Source organism: Oryzias latipes, chromosome 9, assembly GCF_002234675.1.
Source record: "Oryzias latipes chromosome 9, ASM223467v1".
NCBI lineage: Eukaryota > Metazoa > Chordata > Actinopteri > Beloniformes > Adrianichthyidae > Oryzias > Oryzias latipes.
Genome location: NC_019867.2, coordinates 25,383,411 through 25,406,389, shown reverse-complemented (window position 1 = coordinate 25,406,389; position 22,979 = coordinate 25,383,411). Strand labels below are relative to the sequence as shown.

The 22,979-nt window shown below is 44.2% G+C and overlaps 1 protein-coding gene across 1 annotated transcript in view; it reads left to right on the top strand.

Moving 5' to 3' along the window:
- The window catches only part of LOC101169295 (breakpoint cluster region protein), a gene marked incomplete at its 3' end in the record, with an annotated part of 33,177 nt that extends 13,749 nt beyond the window's left edge, over nucleotides 1-19,428 (top strand). The window contains 10 exon segments of the mRNA XM_023958728.1: nucleotides 9,168-9,349; nucleotides 10,549-10,653; nucleotides 12,072-12,257; nucleotides 13,051-13,158; nucleotides 13,896-13,956; nucleotides 14,035-14,087; nucleotides 14,185-14,325; nucleotides 16,146-16,267; nucleotides 16,511-16,676; nucleotides 19,309-19,428. Coding sequence (XP_023814496.1) covers nucleotides 9,168-9,349; nucleotides 10,549-10,653; nucleotides 12,072-12,257; nucleotides 13,051-13,158; nucleotides 13,896-13,956; nucleotides 14,035-14,087; nucleotides 14,185-14,325; nucleotides 16,146-16,267; nucleotides 16,511-16,676; nucleotides 19,309-19,428 — 1,244 coding nt within the window.
- Between the last annotated feature and the right edge of the window lie 3,551 nt (nucleotides 19,429-22,979).

Genomic DNA, 22,979 nt, shown 5'->3' with positions numbered 1-22,979 from the left:
ACACTAATGGACCAACACAGGAGGAAGGCAGAGACAAGACTTAAATACAGACAGGGCAGACAAGACACAGGTGGACACGATCAGGGCTGATGGGGACCAAAGGAAGTAAAACTCAAGAAAACAGACAAGACAGGAGACTTTCAAAATAAAACAGGAAACAGAAACAAGACAGAACAAGGACCAAAAACAAGACAAGTTCAAATCATGACAAATGTGGGAATAAAGTGAAATGAAATTCTTGAAAAACATGGGAATTATAGAGTTCAGAGAAGTCAAAAACGGAATCAGCTTCTCTCCGCACAGCTGCTGGGCTTAGCTCTCTTATGTAATGTCATTTAAACGTGTTTATGACGTCTCCATTGCACAGCTGAAATGACTTTAAGCTGCATGCTGTTGGGTAATGCACACAGAGGAGACACAAGAGCTTGAGCATCTTTTCAAAATCCTCCAGCTCTTAGTGTGATACACAGGGCTGTGTAATAAAAGCAGATCCTGCCGAGAAGACGAGGCCGGCCCTCTTCTTTGACCTCTGATGTCAATGATCAAACTTCAGGATGATTTCATGCAGCAGCTCTCTGAATCACACAGAAAGGGATTTACTTTAATCCGAAAATGATATATCGTCTTATTCGTAAATGCTTAATCTGTTGACAGGAATAAACATGTCTGTGTGTGTAGCTCAAAGCACTTACAAAACATTACAAAAGAAGAAACTGGGCATTTCAGATTGAGGTTTAGACATCTGCAGTGTCACATTCTCCCTAAGCTCTCTGTAAACATGAAAAATCATAGAAAAAGTGTTTGCATCATCCTAAAGAAGTGAAGAAAGGAATAGAGGAGAAGAGAAATTTCAGCTGCAGGAGTGCAGTTATTGAATGTAGCTTAAATGTTCACTTAAATCACCAGTGCTGTTCTGTTTAAAGTCTAAATTCCTTTACGACTCAATGCATTATTTATGAAGTAGTTTTAGTTTGTTTCAGCTATTCACTCAAAATTAAAGAAGAGCAGTTCCCTGAGGCACCGATGAGTTTGATCATGTAAATGAAGGTACAATTGTTCTAATATAAACACCTAAGAAATGTAGAGCTTATCTGCCTTAAATGATGACCTGAGACCCACCCCAAAACAGTTTCAAAAGAAAATCATTCAAACCCTTCTGCGAGAGATCCATCCATCTACCGGTATTCTTTTTCAAAATCTGCTGGATTCCCTTTGGGGTTACAGGGTTGCTGGAGACAATTTGGTGTCATTGATAAACCTATGAAACAATGACAAAACTGACACTAGTCCTTATGAGAAATATCTATATATTCTACATATACATTTTCAGTTGTCTTTATACCAGTCAAGCCTTCATAAAGGAATCATGATTGGATTTCTTGATATTGAGGTGGTTCCCATCATGGATTTTGATTGTTTCTCAGTGTTCTGTGTCTTCCTACCTCGACTCATTCCTGACCTTTTTTTGTGGAAAGGTGGAAAGTCAATTCTGGTGGATAAAATTTACCATCTTCATATTAAAAAAAAAACTTCCATTGTCTTACAGAAAATAAAATCAGCTCCATTAACATATTTTCATTTATGAAGGAAAAAACTTGAAGACTTTAAAAGTAACGGCTATCAATTTTCACTACTAGAAATTTTTAGTTTAAATTAAACTTTTAAAACTTTATTCTTTACTTTATGTCTATAAAGAGATTCTGAAGAGGATTTCTAAATGTAAAGATTATTTTTAACCAAGATTTAACATATTTATTGTGCTTGCGGGTTTGAATGTAAATTCAAGCAGTGAAAGTTTTTAAGGGCCTTAGATTGGTTATGATGGAAATATTACATCTCAAGACTCTAAATTGGATAAACAGTAATTTGTATTTACTTCAGAACAATGCCCCTGAACCCACAACTTGTTTCCTCTGCTCAAAGTTGTAGTTTTAAAAATAAGGGTTAGCTCTGCCCAAAAGCTCTGGGTTAATTTCTTTGTGGACACCCTGTGAAGTCTAACAGCATTTAGTGCAGATGAAGGCGCCGGGAGCAGCAGTTGAGGGTTGTTTGTTTGGAGATGACCTTGTGCAGAAAGCCTGTTTCCTCCCTGAAGCTGATGAATTGCTAAATTTTCCGGGCAGGTCTGCCTGGACACTTCCTCAGTAGCCGTCCTTGTGATTACTAGAACAACTTCTCTCACTAAGGGTCCATTGTAATTTGCGCGTTCTCACACAAACTACAGCCAAGTGAGTCCTGAGTTACTGGGAAAGGCACAATTGACCCAGTGTTGAAGAACTGAAAACATTTCGCCAAAACGTCCTCCTCCCTTGATGGCTTTTTTGTTGGCTAGTTTTGCATCTTTTTACCACAAGTTGTGTGTTATGTGTGAGAGCTCTGTCACGGCTCTGTAGAGATGGCCCTTGCCCATGCCTCCTGCAGAACCCTCCACAATTACTTGTATTTCTCTTCCTCTAGCATCTGCAGTTCTGTACTTCCTGTTTTTAATCTATGGTCAGCCAGTTTTGTGGCCCTCACCTGGCACACTTGTTGCTGACCTGCTAGCTGGACTCCTTTGCTGAGGTCTTGCAGATTCTGGTGCTCCGCCTGCTGCTACATGCTTGATGACACTTTTCATTAAATGTCAGACGTGGCAGAAGGTGGAGAGCGCAATCCTTTTTTAAAAGATGTACGCAAGACAGGGAGAGGACAAGACTCACATATTGGTGACTTTTTTTGGTACAACTTATTAGTCCTTTATCAAACTTCTTATTGCCTTTTGATTTCCCCTTACAATAAAATATTTGCAAGTATTCCTTGGAGACTTTGGGAAATATAAAGCCTTTGTCACACAACTGCCATGATGACTATTATTTTATCTGTAATGTACGTGTAATGGATTGGAATGTAATGTAATGGATTATTATTAGATACAAAATGTCTGTATGCAGGTGAAAAACAAGGTAACCTGTGTGTGTGTGTGTACCGGTGTGTATATATATATATATATGTATATGTGTATATATATATGTATATATGTATATAAAACGCCCCTTTCACCCTCCGCGGGTGGTTTCTCCTTTCTCTTCCAAGCTCGGGTCCTCTACCAGAGGCCTGGGAGCTTGAGGGTCCTGTTCCTAGCACTGCACTTTTCTGGACTGAGAGGTCTGAGGTCTTTCCAGGTATCTGTTGTAGCCACTCCTCCAGCTTGGGGGTTACTGCCCCAAGTGCTCCAATTACCACAGGCACCACTGTCACCTTCACTTTCCATGCTTTCTCCAGTTCTTCTCTGAGTCCATGGTATTTCTCCAGTTTCTCATGTTCCTTCTTCCTGATGTTCCCATCGCTTGGCACTGCCATATCCACCACAACGGCTTTCCTCTGTTCTTTATCCACCACTACAATGTCTGGTTGGTTCGCCATTACCATCCTATCAGTCTGGATCTGGAAGTCCCACAGGATCTTTGCCCTCTCATTCTCTACCACCTTCGGAGGTGTTTCCCATTTTGACCTTGGGGTTTCCAGTTCATTTTCTGCACACATGTTCCTGTATATTATTCCAGCCACTTGATTGTGGCGCTCCATGTAAGCTTTCCCTGCCAGCATCTTACACCCTGCAGTTATGTGCTGGATTGTTTCAGGCTCCTCTTTGCACAGCCTACACCTTGGGTTTTGTCTGGTGTGGTAGATCTGAGCCTCTATTGCTCTGGTGCTCAGGGCTTGTTCCTGGGCTGCCAGGATGAGCGCTTCGGTGCTGTCCTGTAGGCCAGCCCTTTCTAGCCATTGGTAGGACTTCTTGATATCAGCCACTTCAGTTATGGTCCGGTGGTACATCCCATGCAGGGGTTTGTCCTCCCATGAGGATCTGTCCTCCAGTACTGTATCCTCTGCTCTCAATTGCCTGAGACATTCACTGAGCACACTGTCAGTTGGGGCCTTGAGCTTGATGTACTCATGCATCTTGAAAGTTTCATTCCTGGATAGCGGCTTCTACGCTCACTAGTCCTCGGCCTCCTTCCTTGGGGCTAGCATACAGTCTCAGGGTGCTGGATTTGGGATGGAACCCTCCATGCATGATGAGGAGCTTTCGTGTTTTAACATCCGTGGTCTGTATCTCTTCCTTTGGCCATCTTATTATTCCTGCAGGGTATCTGATAACTGGCAGTGCATAGCTGTTTATTGCCCGTGTCTTATTTTTGCCATTGAGCTGGCTTCTCAGGACTTGCCTTACTCGTTGGAGGTATTTAGCTGTTGCAGCTTTCCTTGTTGCCTGCTCCAGGTTGCCATTTGCCTGTGGAATTCCAAGGTACTTGTAACTGTCCTTGATGTCTGCTATTGTTCCTTCTGGGAGTGAGACCCCTCCTGTGTGGACTACCTTGCCTCTCTTTGTCACCATCCGGCTGCATTTCTCGAGCCCGAATGACATCCCAATGTCAGTACTGTAGATCCTGGTGGTGTGGATCAGGGAGTCAATGTCACGCTCGCTCTTAGCATATAGCTTGATGTCATCCATGTATAGGAGGTGACTGATGTTGGCCCCATTTCTGAGTGGATATCCATAGCCAGTCTTGGTGATTATTTGGCTGAGGGGGTTCAGACCTATGCAGAACAGCAGTGGGGACAGAGCATCACCTTGGTATATCCCACATTTGATGGACACTTGTGCAAGTGGCTTCCCATTGGCTTCAAGGGTGGTTTTCCACAGCTTCATTGAGTTTCCTATGAAGGGTCTTAGAGTCCTGTTGATGTTGTACAGCTCCAAGCATTCAGTGATCCATGTGTGTGGCATTGAGTCATAGGCCTTCTTGTAATCAATCCAGGCTGTGCACAGGTTGGTGTGTCGTGACTTGCAGTCTTGAGCGACTGTTCTGTCGACCAGGAGTTGGTGTTTGGCTCCTCTGGAGTCTCTACCAATGCCCTTCTGTGTGTTACTCATGAATTGATCCATGTGGCTATTTATCTTGGTTGCAATGATGCCAGACATGAGCTTCCATGTTGTGGAGATACAGGTTATTGGCCGGTAGTTGGATGGGACTGCACCCTTTGAGGGATCCTTCTGGATCAGGATCGTTTGCCCTTGGGTGGCATTGGGGTGCAGTATACGACAGGATCACCTGACGTGATAAGTGCGTGCAACTGACATTAACCTTACAAATGCTTTGCGATACAATTGCCACACACACGACAATCGTAAACTTTGGACACGTTTTCATGATGTCCCTTGAGGTGTCCATCAGAGCCTTAAGGGAACTGCAGGACACACCCTTAAGATGCGGCCACTCCTCTCTACAACCTCTTATAGGTCTAGACAACCCAAAAATTCCACAGCACCTGTATGGGTCAACCACTGTACGAGTGCACTAAGGCTTTATCTAGAAATTACCGGTAAGCACAGATGAGGGCATATTGGTCTTTTGATTGGCACATAATTAGGATATCCAGAATCTGTTTGCCCACTTTTGAACAAGCAGGAATTGGGTTATACCATAAGCAAGAAAGATCTAAAAAAAAAAAAGGCTGCCAATATGGTTGAGCTGAACCGAATAAGTCACATGACCTCTTCCGACACTGACATGTATTGCAAACCTGCATTGAGTGGGAACTTGGTAAAATCTGTTTTGCAGCATAGCTCAGTCTGCCAGCTTTACAGATATTCTAAAAGGTCCTTTCTGCTGTTGGAGCCCTTTCATTTTGTGACTAGAGAAAAAAACTGATTCCAAGTCCGTGCCACCGCAGTTTAATCCTAAAAGCACAGCAGAAAACCGTTGAGTGAAGGGGATGCGGTGCATGACACGGCCTGGCGAGAGCAGAGCGCATGTGTTTGCCAGCCGTTTTTACACGCTTAGCCACTCACCTGGCTTCCACCCTCAGAGGCTGGAACAGGCTTTATTCTGGCTTTATGTGGGTCGCAGGTTTATGAGGGCTAAGAGAGGATTTCATATGAAAAACAGAGCAGCTCGCCTCTGATTTGCTCCACTGTTGGCTGAGAATTCTGGGAATAGTCCTGCAACATTTTACTGAGTTCATGTTTCAGACAGTGATGTACCATACAGCAGTTACACCATCAGGATGATATATGATGATTCTTGTTCATATCTGGATGAATAAAGAGCTTTTGTTTGGTGCTTTGATTCACAAACGTACCTAGTGTCTTCCTCATTTAAGGTCAATTTTACCTGGAAATCTCACATACATTTTACTTTTTGAGATAAAATAGAATCTCTTCTCACTCACATGTAACTAGTTCTGAAACCAAGACATTCTTAGTGTTTAGAGACCAAATACCTACAAGAGAAGGACACTTTATTCCATAGATTTGTCTGTTTTTAAAGGTTTTTACTAGGGCTGCACGATATGAGGAAAACTTGCTATATGCGATATTAGTGATCAATATTGCGATAACGATAAATTTGCGGTAAATAAACAAATAGAAAAATAAACAAAAACATCATTCCAATTTCATTGCAACAGTTTAAAAATTATACTCCAAATGACCCTCATCGACATGGGGGACAAACGTCAGGGTGGCTAACCCTGGTCCTCAAGAGCCTCAACCCTGTCTGTTTTCCAATTCTCCCTAGACTGCTCGATAATGATAACCAAAATCAGGTGTGTTCAGTCAATCAGGATGTGAAATCACTTGAGTCAGCCAATCAACAGCAAGCTGGTTAAGGAGAGCTGGAAAACAGGCAGGGTTGAGGCTCTTCAGGACCAGGGTTAACATAATAGGCCTCCATCTGATTGGTCAACAATGGGAAGGCGTCCATCTGATTGGTCAAAGCATAAAGGGATTTATTTGATTCGTTAAATGCTTCAAGCTGCTAGAAGATTGTTTTAACACATTTTGGGTTTGCGATTTATTGCGATATTTGCCGTCTTTTGCGATATGCATATTGCAGAGCTGGATATTGCGATAACGATAAATTTGCGGTATATTGTGCAGGCCTAGTTTTTACAAGTAAAACCTTTACTAAAGAGTTTGGGTGTCATCCTCACCAGTAGTCTTTCTTTCACTTCTCACATAAAGAACATTACCCGCTCAGCCTACTTCCATCTACGCAACATACAACGTCTCCGGACCCTCCCTCACTCCTCAGTCCACTGCTGTACTCGTACACAACCTTGTCATTTCCCGCTTGGACTACTGTAACTCACTTCTGTTTGGTCTCCCACAAAAAACCCTCCATAAACTTCAACTGGTTCAAAATTCAGCTGCTTGTATCATCACACGCACTCCCTCCATTAACTATATCACACCTATCCTTCAACAGCTTCACTGGCTCCCCATGCCATACCGCATTCAATACAAAATCTTGCTCTACGCATTCAAAGCCTTTCACAACCTTGCACTTCCTCTGACCTCCTTCATATCGCCATACCTGCTCGCTCTCTCCACTCCTCTTCCTCTATCCAGTTTTCTATTCACTTTAACAGTAACTTTTTCATGTTTTTATATACATTTTATTTAATTGTGTATGTATTTAAATTGTTGTTTTAACTGTTTCTTGTATTTTTTATACTGAATACATGTTGTGCGGTGACCTTGAGTGCCCAGGAAGGCGCCTTATAAATAAAATGTATTATTTTCATTTATATTACTTGTAGCTTTTCATTACTGCCTGATAAACAGCAAACATTTAAAAAATTACTCACCTTTTTTTCAAATGTGTTCATCCATTTTGAATTTGATTTGAATTCATTCTGGCTCTTCATATTGAAATAATAGAATAAAAAGGATTAGAATGTCTGTTCTAATAAAGCACAGTTTTTGTTAGAGTAGCTTAAGTTTATTTATTTAGTTATTTATGTGTTCACAAATATCACCAATGTGTTTTTTAGTGGATACCCCAATATCTTTTTAGAGATTTTCCTGATGAGTCACACCTCTGACTTTATAAATGATCAAATAGTTTGTTTTTATTAGAAAAAGTTCAATAAGATGTTTAAAAAAAAATGCAAAATCCTATTGGATGTTGTGAGACAGACCCACATGTGTGCTCAATTTATACCTAGGGGGTTTATTTACTTAAATACATATAAAGAAATTGATCAATATTCCCTTTACTATTGCTGGATCATCTTTAGAAACTGTAATAACTCACAAATAATATTCCATGACCGTTTAGACTCTTTAGAACTGCAGACATTTTAAGAATTTGTAACATTTTCTTCTTTTAAAACAATAAAAAATAAATTTTAGTTACATTTTATCAACGAAGTGAAAGAGATAATCAAAGTAACCAGTTTATCTGCATTGGACCATTAAAAAAAACTAGGATTTGACACTTTTATGAATAAATTATCTATAAAAAAATTGGTAAATGATCATACATTTGTATTTTTATATCATTAAACCCCTAAACAGCTTCTACTATTTCTGAAAAAATCCAGCGTGTATTCACTTTCATAAATACAACTTTTTATCTAGTTTCTGTATGTGAAGGTTGTAGAATTTCACTACGACAAACACAAAGGTTTCTTTATTTTGCATGTGGAATACAAAGCAGAGATATGGGAGTTCAGAAATATAAACTGTCTTAGATAAAGTTAGCTTTTGCAAATAAATAAATCTTAATGGATAACTTTTTTAAATCTAGAGCTAAAAAAAATACTCTTGACAAAAAAACCTTCCATAATAAAAAAAATTAAATTATAATTAAATCACGTTTTACTGATTTCTATTACACTATGACACAATGTTTTCTGAATAAAGCTTTTGATTTTCAAAACAAAATTTGGGCATGTTTACAAGATTGCACTCAATTTAGCTGTTTTCAGGTTAGGTCAATGCGTTAAGTTCCCCCCCCCCATGTCTTTTTAATGAAGCCTGTGAGGGACAAACTTTTTCCAACAAGTAAAAAAGCAAAACATATTTTCTGCAGACCAACAGTTTTATGGGATTGAAGATAGTTTTAATGATAACTCTCCAAATTATTTAGAAAAAAATCTTCATAGGATTTAGTTGTCTCCTCTTCTGAACTGTTCATCTCTTATTTTGCTAGTTCAGTTAGACAAACACAAGTTTACTAACCGTGCAGCAGATCATTTCTTTGGCTTCAGTGGTGGTGCCAGACATAATGTTTTAGTGCAGAGGGTTTCTAATAATTTGCCTCTGTGTTAACTTCATGACTTTGCAGTTTACTGGCCCATCATGTGACTATTGTCCTTTGTGTGTCTGTTACTCGCAGAGACTCCCTACAATGAGAACTCTCCGTCATATGGCTATGACCTGGAGCAGTCTGAGGAGAACCAGCCTCGCCACGACTCCCTGTCTTTCAGTGGATCCCCTCCCTCCTCGCTGCGACTGCGCTCCAAGAACCGGAACAGCCGAGACACCCAGTCCTCGGGTTCTCTGGAGTCCACACAGTCGGTAAAGTTTGAATTAGTCTTTTGAGATATCAGTGTGGCTCATGTCCATAGTTCTGCTGCTTTTTCTATCCAAGCTCTCCAATCTCAGTTCTCAGCATATTGAAGGATCTTTGTTTCTTTATGCTCTGACGGCTTGATTTGTTTTTCTTGTGCTGTCTGCTTAAAGTTCCACCATTTACCGATAGCGTCACATTCCCAACTGATCATCTTTTGATTTATTGTAAAAGCGTTCGCAGTAGTTTCTTTTTTTTTTTTTTTTTTTAGCCAAAATTTAAAAAACCTGCGTTTTCTTGAACATAGTTTCTGCAGAGCGGCAGTAGTTCATTAGAATTTGACTTGTGGGCTTGTTGATGTGGAGTAAGCCCGCTCCCACTTCCCATCATCCATCTGTTTACACTCTCTCCCGCTAGCTTACAGCCCCTCAAACCCCCAACCTAACACTACCGCTGCAAAGAAAATGGTGAGCAATGTTGGCGCTATCCAGTCGTACAGTTTTAAGAAGAGTGGGACCTTAACGATTTCAATAAAGTTTTAACCTGACCCTGCTGCAGTGTCAGCCTTGTTGTCCAGCTATTTCACTGTCCCTCCCTGGAAGAATTGAGCTGAAGTTCATAGGAGGGGAGAAAAAAGCAAGTATACATCAGGGAGGCACTCAAGAGAAGCCAGACTCAATCACCCACAGGCCAGCAATAAAATCCTCTGAGAGCAGCATATCGCTCCCAGATGGGAGCGCTTTTTAACATGAAGCAGGGCGTCGTTGATGCAAACTCTGCAAACACTCTGTGGCTAAACAGATGTTAAAAGGAGACGCTGCACCCCTTCCCCCTTCGCTCTGCTCCTGTCTGATCTGTGGTATCCTCCTCTGGTGTTTTCACTCTTCCAAGCTCAAATCATAGTGGAGGATGGTGGTGGCGCTGACCATTTTTAATGCTACAGATAAGAGCATGACATGATTCAGACACTGGGATGACTGATGTCTTTAAAACAATAAGTTATGGGTCAGACCAGACGCATATTTGTCTTCCACAAGTTGTTGGGAGTTCAGGCTGGCTGGAATGTGGAGCCCCCGCAGAGTTTAATCAAAACGTTTCTGTACAAACTCCACAGGGGTCAGCATTGCTTTTGACTTGTGTGGGTTCTCGTTTATTTTAGTATTGCAGAATAGTTTTTAACAGCTGGATCTCTAACCGTGTGTCTCAGGTGGAGCTGGACCAGGAGAAGGGGCTTGAGATGAGGAAGTGGGTTCTGTCAGGGATCCTGGCCAGTGAGGAGACCTACCTCAGCCACCTGGAGGCCCTTCTGATTGTAAGAAAACCTTCAAACACACCCTGACAGCGACTTAGAGCAGAAAAATGTGAGAATGATAAAAAATATACAAATAGATGGGAAAACTAGCAATGTTAGTCCTTTAAAAATGTAAACCTTTAAATAGAAGCCCATGCTTTCTTTTTTTTAGTTTGCTTGGTAAAAAAAACAACCCAAAATCTAAATTTAAATCCATCATTGTAACAATGATTATCATTCTTCTTACAATAATGGCTCGGATTTTGTGCTACAATCAGATTAGCCAATAAAGGGTTTGGCACTTTTTAGTACTGACTGTATAATATCTAGCTGGACAGAAGTCACCCATAGAAACGCCTCTCTTCCGGTTCCAACCAAATGTAGCCAATTCAGTCACTTTTTTTCTGCGATATGTTCGTTGCCATATTGGAACCTGACGACCTCAGTAAGCCGTGATTGGTCCGTGTCGGTCTGAGTCTACATTTCTATGGCAACCACCCTCTCCAATCAAGAGTGAGCATGTTAGAAGGCCACGCCCCTTCCACAAAAAGTGGGCTCGGGAGAATCTGTTGATCAAACGCTTCAAACGTTCGACACAGGCCACCTACTTTTATTGAGGCATCTGATTGGTCAGTTTATAACTTGAAAAACTTTGGAATTAAAAAGAATTAGGATTAGCAAGAACATGTTGATAAAAGGTATCAGAGCAAGAATGTTTACTCTGACAAATAGAATGACTGAGTAGTAGCTGTTTATTGTATATAGACGTCTATGGGATTTGGGCTTTTTGGGACCAGAGGGCACTTCCTGTTTGGAATCCAAGGTGGGAGGGGCCACTCAGCCAGTTCTCCCATACAGTCGATCAATTATCATGTATTTCCGTTACTTTTGGCAGGGGATATTGTCGTCTGTTGATTTGGTTTAATTCTAAAATGCTGAGATCAGTTTTGTTATTGCATTTAATACTTATAAAAAGTAAATAAATCTTTAAAAAGACAAATTCATTCAAATTTATCCTCAATTAGAATGAAGATGCAGGCTAATGTTATTAAAAACATGGATTGTAAAACAAGTAAAATGTTTAAAAGCCTTATGAAAAATCTTATTAAAGATTTTTGAAACATTTCGTAACTTTTAGATCCAATGTTTTTCTTTTTTCTTTTAAATACGAATCTTTTCTTATTAAAAATTGGATTTAGAAAAGGTGAATACTTTTTCTAGCTTAAATAAAAAAGGAAGCTTGGAGGAGTTATTTTGCACAAAGTCTTTGCATCTAAGGACGTGTTTATTGCAGGTTAAATGAATTATGTGTAGATGAGGCCATTTTTTTTACACAATAAGGCAGACGCAAATTAAAAGACTAATAATTTCTTGGTACAAACAAAATGTAAAAGAAGCAAAAGTTGTTCTTTAACTGCTGGCTGTATTGGTTTTCACAGCCGATGAAGCCTTTGAGGGCGGTGGCCACCACCTCTCAGCCAATGCTGACCATCCCAGAGATAGAGACCATCTTTTTTAAGGTCCCAGAGCTTCACGAGATCCACAAGGACTTTTATGACGCCCTGCTGCCCCGCGTCCAAGACTGGAGCAACCAGCAGTGTGTGGGAGACCTCTTCCAGAAGCTGGTATGCGAAAAGACCTTACAGCTGGGCCGGATTAACCCCATGACGCTAAGAAGTCCCTCATATGCCATTTTTTACAAGGATAATTCTGTATCGATGCACAAAAAATAGCAGAGAACGACAGTTTGAAATAGCTTTGGGGGGATTTCCTTCGAATGGTAATTTTTAGTATAAAACAAGTCATGACATTGTTCATGTGTGTAAGTAAAACTTGTTTTTCCACTTCCTGGAATTGAACTCGTCTAACTGTGGAGTCTGTGTGAGGAGATTGTTGTGATAAGTCATGAGGAGCATACTTGTGTGTTCATATTGAAACACCACGGATATCAGAAGGATTTCGAAGAATAATTATAGGCCTTCTTATGTGTCATTCCTGAACAGTTTGATGGTTGTTTGATGAAGACAAGACTTATGGGTAGAAAAGCCTGTTGTTTTTGGCTTAAATTTTGCAATGCAGACCTGACGAGACCACCTGGAGTCATCTCCTGGCCATGATGAAAGCCTTATTTTCCAACAAAACATGCCATAAAGTTTAAAATGGTTCACAGAAGCCAGATGACTAGGAATCACTTGAGTGTTTACTGGTGGAAAATAACTATTAAGATTCAAACATACAAGGATGTGTTTATTAATAAATGGGTAAATGCAATGCAGAGCCCACTCTGTCATGGATAAGTTCCTCCACTTGATATGTCAGCCAGGCGCTCCATGACACTGCAGTGTGCAGAGTGGCACCCATGGATTACTGAAATCCTTCCTCTGCTTTAGGGTCTAATGTGTGCTCTGCTCTATACAGGCCAGCCAGCTCGGAGTGTACCGGGCCTTTGTGGATAACTACAAGGTTGCCGTGGAGACGGCAGACAAGTGCTGCCAGGCAAACGCTCAGTTTGCACAGATATCTGAGGTATGTAGTCACAGCGGGGCTTCGGCAGGCAGCGGTTCAAGTGTTTGCTGCTGCCCGAGACAAGTGATGACGGGGCAACTTTCCTTCAAAGCCACAGCGTGCAGAGCTCCACAGCTGCTGGTTGTTTTATCTGCCCGGTGATTTAAGACCCACTCTAATAAAAATGATGTCTTTAACATGTTCTTGTGGCATTTTTCTCATTATGCAAAACATCTATAATAGAATTTCAGGCTAAAACTGCGTTTCTGAGTATTTCTTTATTAAAATCGTGATGGATCAGGAGCAGATTAAAAAAAAAAGTTCATATTTTTGACGCAGGAGCTGAAATGGGTGAGCCAAAGTCTCCCTGCTTTGCTCCAATTGTGATGCATTCACCTGCAGACAAACAGATACATTAAGGTTTTCCTCATCTGAGCTGGCATCTGGTTTAAAGCTCTACGGTTGAATATCCCAACATTGCTCACCATTTTTGTTGCATGTTAGCTTGGGGTTGTGAGGGGCTGTACGCTAGCGGGTGAGAGTGCAAACAAAGGGATGATGGGATTTCTGCGGAGGCTTACGTCCGCACCAACAGTACCACCCACAACTCAGAGATGCATTTCTAATGAGCTCCTGCCACTCTGCTGAAAATATGTCCTGGGAAACGACAGTTTTTTAAAAATAATTGCTAAAAAAACGGCATAATCATCACTAAAAGACCACTGACAATTTACAATTGTTTTCTGTGTCCCTGCTAGAACCTCAAAGTCAAAAGCACAAAGGACTGCAAGGAACAGCCGGCTAAAAATTCGCTGGAAAGTGAGTCAAATGCATGGCCAGATCTGCACTGATCAATATTGCTATAAGTAGCTTATCATTCCTCCCCCTCCTCCACAGCTCTTCTCTACAAGCCTGTAGATAGAGTGACTCGCAGCACGCTGGTTCTGCATGTAAGTCCTCGAGTTTTACAACCATCCGAAGTTCCACCCTTTTCCAAACGCCTTCCTTTTTTCCAGACAGCGCTTGTGATCATAAACTGTGTTGTAGGACTTGCTGAAGCACACGCCCAGCAGCCACCCAGACTATCCCCTGCTGCAGGACGCCCTCCGCATCTCCCAGAACTTCCTGTCCAGCATCAATGAGGAGATCACCCCCCGTAGACAGTCTATGACCATAAAGAAGGGAGAGGTCAGTGTGCAAAGCTTCTGTATCGCACAGAACTGTGGCAACCAACAAAGCACGGACGGGGATGTCGGAGTAATTCATAGAGATCCTTTGGATCATTTCAGAGAAGTGAAAGTTGTGATTCTGGAACAAGCGTTGAACCAAAGAGTTGGCTGGCACAGACGGGGTGTCTCTGACAGATTTTATGACATTTTTTTGGTCCGTATATTGCTGTCTTGCTGCAGCCCACATTTGATGCAAATAGACTTTGTAGCACACGGAACTGGAGATGATATTTTTATTCAACAGCCATAGCAGTGTCAGCCTGCTTTTAAGCACTCTGGGTTTATGACTAATTTCAGTGTGCTAACATGTAATTTAGCTTTCAAGTAGAAGATAATTTGACATGCTGCAAAGATGAAATGCATTTTAGCGTGATATTTAATCCTGTTACTATTTGCATATTTCTTTGGATATAACTGGATTTTTTTTTGAATGGTTAAATTTCCCAGACTAATCATCAGGCTACAGTTGTCAGGATTTAATGGAAATGATCAGTGTTGCATGTCTCCATGTAAACTCTGAATCATTTCCTTCCACCAGGATTATTGATTGTCAAAAGTTTAAAGCCCGAAGTGTCTGGAAGCTGATAAATGAGACCAGAGGGTGAGCCAAGTCGCTGCTGACTCATCTCAGCCCGTCTGTCACAGCAGTTAAGGAAGTGGAGTGTGGAGGAAGCTTGCGACAAAGCAGAGTAAACACAGGAGGCCAGGGGTCTCCGTGTCGCAAACCAGGAAAACCAGCGATTACCGCGCCGCTCCCTCCCATCCTTCCCCAACGGGCCTTCCCAAAAATGACCTCCACTGTATTACCAGACTTTTGCACTAAAAAGTATTCTGACTTATCCATGTTTCCTGCTCCCACTGTACCCCCCGCACACACACCACGCACCTCAAGGCTCTGATTCAGATGACCTGAGGGAGAACTTCCTTTGTTTTTACTGGAAGCTGGTCGGGCCCAAAGTAAGGCTATCAAATCAAAGAATGCTCCTGGGAAAATTCTTCTGAATATTGTTGAGGAAGTCTGAAATCCCACAAAGAGATCCACAGATAACAAGCCCTTAACAAGACAATTGCTTGAAAGTGTGGGGATGTTTTTGTTTTGAATGAATAACCTTTAGCTAAATTTAAATCTGTTGTTGCTGCCTGTAATTACCACTAACGCCGTTGGGTTCGTGCAGCTTTACCTCTCATACACGCCTCCGTACCCGTATGTTGTCAAAACCAGAGGCACAGTGTGTGAAGGCTGACGTGGACTGTTCTTTTCCATTGGATTATTGATTTGTTCTTTTTTGCACCACAAAACAAAAGTGCGTGCCACTTCGCCCGGACAAAAAAGGGGGCAGCGCTGGACGCGCTTCCTGCGCTCGCAGAATGTCTGGAACACGCTCTGAGTGGAAGTGGAGTGTGCAGAGGAAAACTGTGCCACAGCGATTTCCTTGTTTTTGTCGGGACATGGTGGTTGTGGGTTGGTGGAGTCTCACATGGGCTGTCTCTCTGTAAAATAGCCTCTGCCCAGAGGTTAAGTAAGGAATGTGAAAGCTCAGTCATCACAACTGCCTGGAGCACGAGGCTGGATGCCTTGACAGCCAGTAGAAACTCTACTGCTGAACAAAAACCCTCAGTCCTGGTGCAGAGTTGGGCCATCAGAGACAAACGTCCACAATTTTAAAATTTAAACTTTTTTACCACTTCCTCAGCTCAACAAGTTCCAAAAAGTACATCCAAGTTGCATATAAGGACCAGCTAGGATGTGATGCTTTCGGTTTTCGTCTTGTGTTTTAGAACCGACAGCTGCTGAGGGATCGCTTCATGGTGGAGCTGGTGGAGGGTTCCAGGAAGCTCCGCCACATCTTTCTATTCACTGACCTACTGCTCTGCACTAAACTCAAAAAACAGGCTGCTGGGTGAGTGATGAAGATGCAGGCCTTTGGCCTGAAACATCATCTGCTGGCGTGTAAAATTAAAAAATATTCCTTTAAAAAGTAGGCCTCACAGTTGTATTGTGAGCGGCCGGTTGTTCTAGTGGGAGATAAAAAGGTGAATTTGCAGTCCTGCAGCTGTGCGTGTTTTCCCTCCGAAAATGAGGGCGGAATAACATCAGCGTGATGTGGAATGTCAAAAAGTTTAAAACCATGTCTTTTTTACAGAAAAGGGCAACACTATGACTGTAAATGGTACATCCCACTCGCCGACTTGACCTTCCAAACCATTGAAGACTCTGAGTCCAGCCCCATCCCTCTGGTCCAGGAAGAGGAGATTGATGCTATGAAAATAAAAATTTCCCAAATCAGGAACGATATCCAGAGAGAGAAGGTAAAACTCAGAAAATTAACTAAAAACAAAAACCCTCTTAAATGGTTACCGTAATTTCCGGACTACAAGCCGCTACTTTTTTCCTGCGCTTACAGCCCTGCGGCTTATTCAGTGACGCGGCTAATTTATGTATTTAATTAGCGGCCGCCATGTATGTACTTTCGAACTCAGTGAATAGTTTGAATTCTTTATTTAACATCAAGCACAAAACATTTATATTCAACACACCTCTTAACAGCCAAACAGCATGGACTTGACTTCAGGTCTTAGACACTTCAGTAATGGTTCAACAAAATGAAACACGCATGCCCGGCCGCATCCCAGAATCCTTTGGGGCCATTAGACCCAACGTGCACGTGATCGCCGCTACAATATGATGAAGCTTTCAAGTTAAAAGCAATCGTTAAAAGCAGCATGAAAAAGTCCACCGTCACCAACGGGTTTGGAAAAGCCGGTTTGCTGCGTGACGGAGAGAACAGCGCATGGAGTGAATTTACACTCCTTTTACGGTTTCTAAGGAAACCGTAAAAGCGGAATTTTGCTTTGAAAAACTCACAGCCTCCGTGTGAGCTGGAGACATCTTCTCCTGCTGATTGAGCTGCGGGGCCGATGGCAGTCTGAAGGCTCCCACACGTAACAACGCATCCGCCCCTCATACACAAAACGTACAGTATTAAGTCCGATTGCTTTGCACAGAAACGATTTGCTCCGTCCGCCGGCGCAACGGGGACGAAGTGCTCCTCCTTGAAGCCGCCCTGGCCAGAGGTGTCGGAGTAGATAGGAAGGGGAGACAAGGAGCGCGCGGGGCGGGAGCGGAGCGCAGAGGCTTCTGAATTCTGACGCATGCGCCGCACTGAGGCGCGCGTATCACGCTGAGGCGCGCGCTTTTCAGTCGCCGCTGCTTTATTTTACCGGTGTGTTTTTTAACCAGCCCTGTTACTCCCATAACGCTGCCGCGACACAAGCGGAAGGAGAGCTTTACCCGTTCACCCCTCCATGCACTGCTGATACTCATTCTTAAACACGTACAACAGTATGGCGAGCCGGGCATTGGCCCCGCCTTTAGCCCCTAAGACTCATGGGAAATGTGGAATCGCGGATGTAAATTTCCTCATCATAACTGAGGGATGTAATGTTGATTATATGGTTACTGTTTGTAATTTTATGTATGATACCTAGATTGTCAATAAGTAAAAAAAAAATGAAATAAAAACACCATAACTGAGGAACTTGTGAACAGAATAGAAGTCCATGCTGTTTGACAGATGTCGATACAATCAAATACATGATCCAGAGGCAAAGCTGGAACCACCCACAATGTGCTAATGAATTGCACTCATTCTGGGATTCTGGCCGTGATCTGTCAGGACGACAATATCGCCTAAAGGCCTGTTCACACCGGGACGAATTTCGCCGGCGAAAATCGACGTTTAACGCCTTGTGACTAAACAAAGGGCACCAACGAGAGTGTGCACACCGACGCGAAAAAACGCCACGCGCTAAAGCGTCAAAGCGTCAAAAAAAACAAACGCCTCGGGTTCGTTTTTTTTTTTCGACGCGTCGCGTCGAAATCTACTCGACCAATGAGAATGGCGCTTTTGCTCACGTGTCTGGAGCTTCTGAAGTTACAGTAAAACACAACTTGGGGGCGCTCAAACACAAAACTGCCTTGCTGAGCACACATACCAGCGAAGAAGATAGACGCCAAGTAGCGTCTACACAGCCGCGAAGCAATAATGACGGACATTCTAAAATATCCCCGAACCAAGCACCAGTTGGAGCTACTGGTGCTTGAAATATTCATGTTTTCTTTGTTTGATTCTGACAAGCGTGTAAATACTTGCTCTCTTCTTCTGAGTGAAAAGCGACTTTAAGAAGAAGAAGCGTAAAGTTGCGCAGCGCCACCTTGTGTACAGGAGTATTTCTGTTTTACATTAAGCGCCATCTAATGTCAGGGAATGAAATTGCATGTTCACTCCACTCATCGTCAGCGAAAATCGCCTGGGTGTGAACACAAAAGACGTGGCGAATAACGCCTGGCGAATATTCGTCCCGGTGTGTACGGGCCTTAACACATGCGCGGCTTGTACTCTGCCGCGGCTTGTGTATGTATAAAACTAATTTTACACGTGAAAATGGGTGGGTGCGGCTTGTAATCGGGTGCGCTTTGTAGTCCGTAATTTACGGTACTTTTTTCCACTCCCCTATAAAAACCACACGAATGACTCTTTTCCCCCAAATTTGGAATCCAAACAAATATAGAAAAGGGATCTATAGGATAATCATGTGAATATAACACAGTGTCTAGACAGCAAACTCAGGGAAACACTTGATCCAAAAAAAACATATTACAGCTTTTATTTTGGTATGTGGAGTTTCAATGTTGTTGATCTAATTTTGAATTCAGAGTTGCTCTGTCTCTAATGCCAGATACTTGAGTGTGATGTGGGGGAAACCTTACTTATTTCTCCATCTACACTGCTTGCTGCCATAAACAGAGCTCTAAAGTGGTGGAAATGTCTTGTTCTACATCTCTGCTGTCTTTGTTATTTCCGGTTATCAAATAATTCAGGAAATAGTGTGGGAAAGAGGACAAACATGTCTTTTATAACACGTGTTTGTTTGTCTGCAGAGGACAACCAAAGGACCTAAAGTTATTGAGCGACTGAAGAAGAAGTTATCAGAGCAAGAATCCCTTCTGCTTCTCATGTCACCCAACATGGCCTTTAAGGTGGCCAACCGAAATGGAAAAGTTAGTATATGTCCACAATTTTATGGTGTCTTTCTAAAAGTTTCCTGCTGACATTCCTTTAGTGCCCTCTGCTGGCGACTACCTAAAACTGTAATCTGATTTAACCCTTGTGCTGTCTTAGGGGGAAAGAAAAGCATGGATTAAAAAAAAGGTAAGGAGGGGGGGTCATTTTAAAAACGCATACCCCCCTTTGGTATTGACCCCAGACAGGTACACCCCCGTACACCCTCCCGCAATCGAAGAGGGTCGAGTTCCTGAAAAAATTTTTTTGTACGTTTCAGGCACCCTCTATATCCCCGACTGGTAGAGGGCGCCAAACCCCCCTTTTCTTTTTGTCCCCGTCCAGCAGAGGCCGCCATTTCTCCATTTTAGTTATACCCCCCGACCACCAGGGGTCTTGTTTTCCACCGTTCATTTCTATACCCTGCCTCTAGGGGTCACTAATACCCCATTCTCTTTTATTGCCCTCAGCCACCAGGGGCGCCACTTATTTAGCAACCACCTTCCTCCCGCTGGTTCGTGGGGTTCGATTGACCCCAAGTTTTTTTTTTTTTTTTTTGTGTGGCCACTGAGGGGATTGGCGCTGGCTCATGGGGTGCGATTGACCCCAAGTTTTTTTTTTTTTTTTTTCTTTAGCATTCACTCTTCTCTCATGGCCCACCACCTGGGGTCTCGCTTTACCGGTTCCCTTTCACCCGCTGGCTCATGGGGTGCGATTGACCCCAAGTATTTTTTTTTTTTCTGTAGCATTCACTCTTCTCTCATGGCCCACCACCGGGGGTCTCGTTTTTCCGGTTCCCTTCCACCCGCTGGCTCATGGGGTGCGATTGACCCCAAGTATTTTTTTTTTTCTTTAGCATTCACTCTTCTCTCATGGCCCACCACCGGGGGTCTCGTTTTTCCGGTTCCCTTTCACCCGCTGGCTCATGGGGTGCGATTGACCCCAAGTATTTTTTTTTTTTTTAGCATTCACTCTTCTCTCATGGCCCACCACCGGGGCTCTCGCTTTTCCGGTTCCCTTCCACCCGCTGGCTCATGGGGTGCGATTGACCCCAAGTATTTTTTTTTTCTTTAGCATTCACTTTTCTACATCACCCTTGAGGCTTTTCGAAGTGTACTGTTTGTGTTTACGTTTCTTTTTTTTTATGTGATCAAGAAAGGTCAAGAGAAACAAATGAACAAACCTAAATGGTTTTCTGCTGCTTTTTTTTTTAAAAAAATAACCGGAAGCAATTTCGGCTTCCATAGTTTTCTTCTTCCGTTACTAGCTAGTTAGTTCAAACCAATTTGGTCTCCAGAGAAGATGCTCTGGTTGTTTTTGCTGTCCTGCAGTCTGGTTCTGTCCAATTCCGGACAGACAGTCAACGGTGAGTGGCTCGACCCGTTTGACATGCTAAACTACGAGGCGAGGACCAAAACAATGAAGAACTCTGAGGTTGGTCAACGTGGGATGTTCGTCAAATCCAACTTCTTTGAAACAACTTATTTTTTTTGATATTCAGTTAATCTTACTTGCCCCACAGTCACAAGCCAGCAACACTGGTGCTGCTGATCCGCAGCAAAGGGAGAAGGTAAACCAGCCTGTGGCCCACTGTAACCCACATGTCATGGATCTACAGAAACAGGTTCGTGTTTGAGCTTTCAAAGAGAAACTGATGGTTCCAACTCTGTACGGGGTCTCACGGACCCCGCGAGACAGCGCGAGGTGCCACTGTTTGGTTCCAAATCGGTACGGGGTCGCTGGGACCGTGCGAGACAGCGCGCGGAGCCTGTGTTTCGTTCCAACTCTGTACGGGGTCTCACGGACCCCGGGAGACAGCGCTCGGAGCCTGTGTTTCGTTCCAATTCTGTTCGGGGTCTCACGGACCGTGCGAGACATCGCGAGGTGCCACTGTTTGGTTCCAACTCTGTACGGGGTCGCTGGGACCCCGCGAGACAGCGCGCGGAGCCTGTGTTTCGTTCCAATTCTGTACGGGGTCTCACGGACCCCCGAGACAGCGCGCGGAGCCTGTGTTTCGTTCCAATTCTGTACGGGGTCTCACGGACCCCGCGAGACAGCGCGCGGAGCCACAGTTTGGTTCCAACTCTGTTCGGGGTCTCACGGACCGTACGAGACAGCGCGCGGAGCCTGTGTTTCGTTCCAACTCTGTACGGGGTCTCACGGACCCTGCGAGACAGCGCGAGGTGCCACGGTTTGGGTCCAAATCGAGATGGGGTCGCTGGGACCGTGCGAGACAGCGCGCGGAGCCTGTGTTTCGTTCCAATTCTGTACAGGGTCTCACGGACCCCGGGAGACAGCGCTCGGAGCCTGTGTTTCGTTCCAATTCTGTACGGGGTCTCACGGACTCCGCGAGACAGCGCGCGGAGCCTGTGTTTCGTTCCAATTCTGTACGGGGTCTCACGGACCCCGCGAGACAGCGCGAGGTGCCACTGTTTGGTTACAATTCTGTACGGGGTCTCACGGACCCCGCTAAACAGCGCGCGGAGCCTGTGTTTCGTTCCAATTCTGTTCGGGGTCTCACGGACCGTGTTAGACAGCGCGCGGAGCCTGTGTTTCGTTCCAATTCTGTACGGGGTCTCACGGACCCCGCGAGACAGCGCTCGGAGCCTGTGTTTCGTTCCACTTATGTTCGGGGTCTCACGGACCGTGTTAGACAGCGCGCGGAGCCTGTGTTTCGTTCCAATTCTGTACGGGGTCTCACGGACCCCGCGAGACAGCGCTCGGAGCCTGTGTTTCCTTCCAACTCTGTACGGGGTCTCACGGACCCCGGGAGACAGCGCTCGGAGCCTGTGTTTCGTTCCAACTCTGTACGGGGTCTCACGGACCCCGGGAGACAGCGCTCGGAGCCTGTGTTTCGTTCCAACTCTGTACGGGGTCTCACGGACCCCGCGAGACAGCGCGCGGAGCCTGTGTTTCGTTCCAACTCTGTACGGGGTCTCACGGACCCCGCGAGACAGCGCGAGGTGCCACTGTTTGGTTCCAATTCTGTACGGGGTCTCACGGACCACGCGAGACAGCCCGAGGTGCAACTGTTTGGTTCCAAACCGAGACGGGGTCGCTGGGACCGTGCGAGACAGCGCGCGGAGCCTGTGTTTCGTTCCAATTCTGTACGGGGTCTCACGGACCCCGCGAGACAGCGCGCGGAGCCTGTGTTTCGTTCCACTTCTGTTCGGGGTCTAACGGACCGTGCAAACAGCGCGCGGAGCCTGTGTTTCGTTCCAATTCTGTACGGGGTCTCACGGACCCCGGGAGACAGCGGTCGGAGCCTGTGTTTCGTTCCAACTCTGTACGGGGTCTCACGGACCCCGCGAGACAGCGCGCGGAGCCTGTGTTTCGTTCCAACTCTGTACGGGGTCTCACGGACCCCGCGAGACAGCGCGAGGTGCCACTGTTTGGTTCCAAATCGAGACGGGGTCTCACGGACCACGCGAGACAGCCCGAGGTGCAACTGTTTGGTTCCAAACCGAGACGGGGTCGCTGGGACCGTGCGAGACAGCGCGCGGAGCCTGTGTTTCGTTCCAATTCTGTACGGGGTCTCACGGACCCCGCG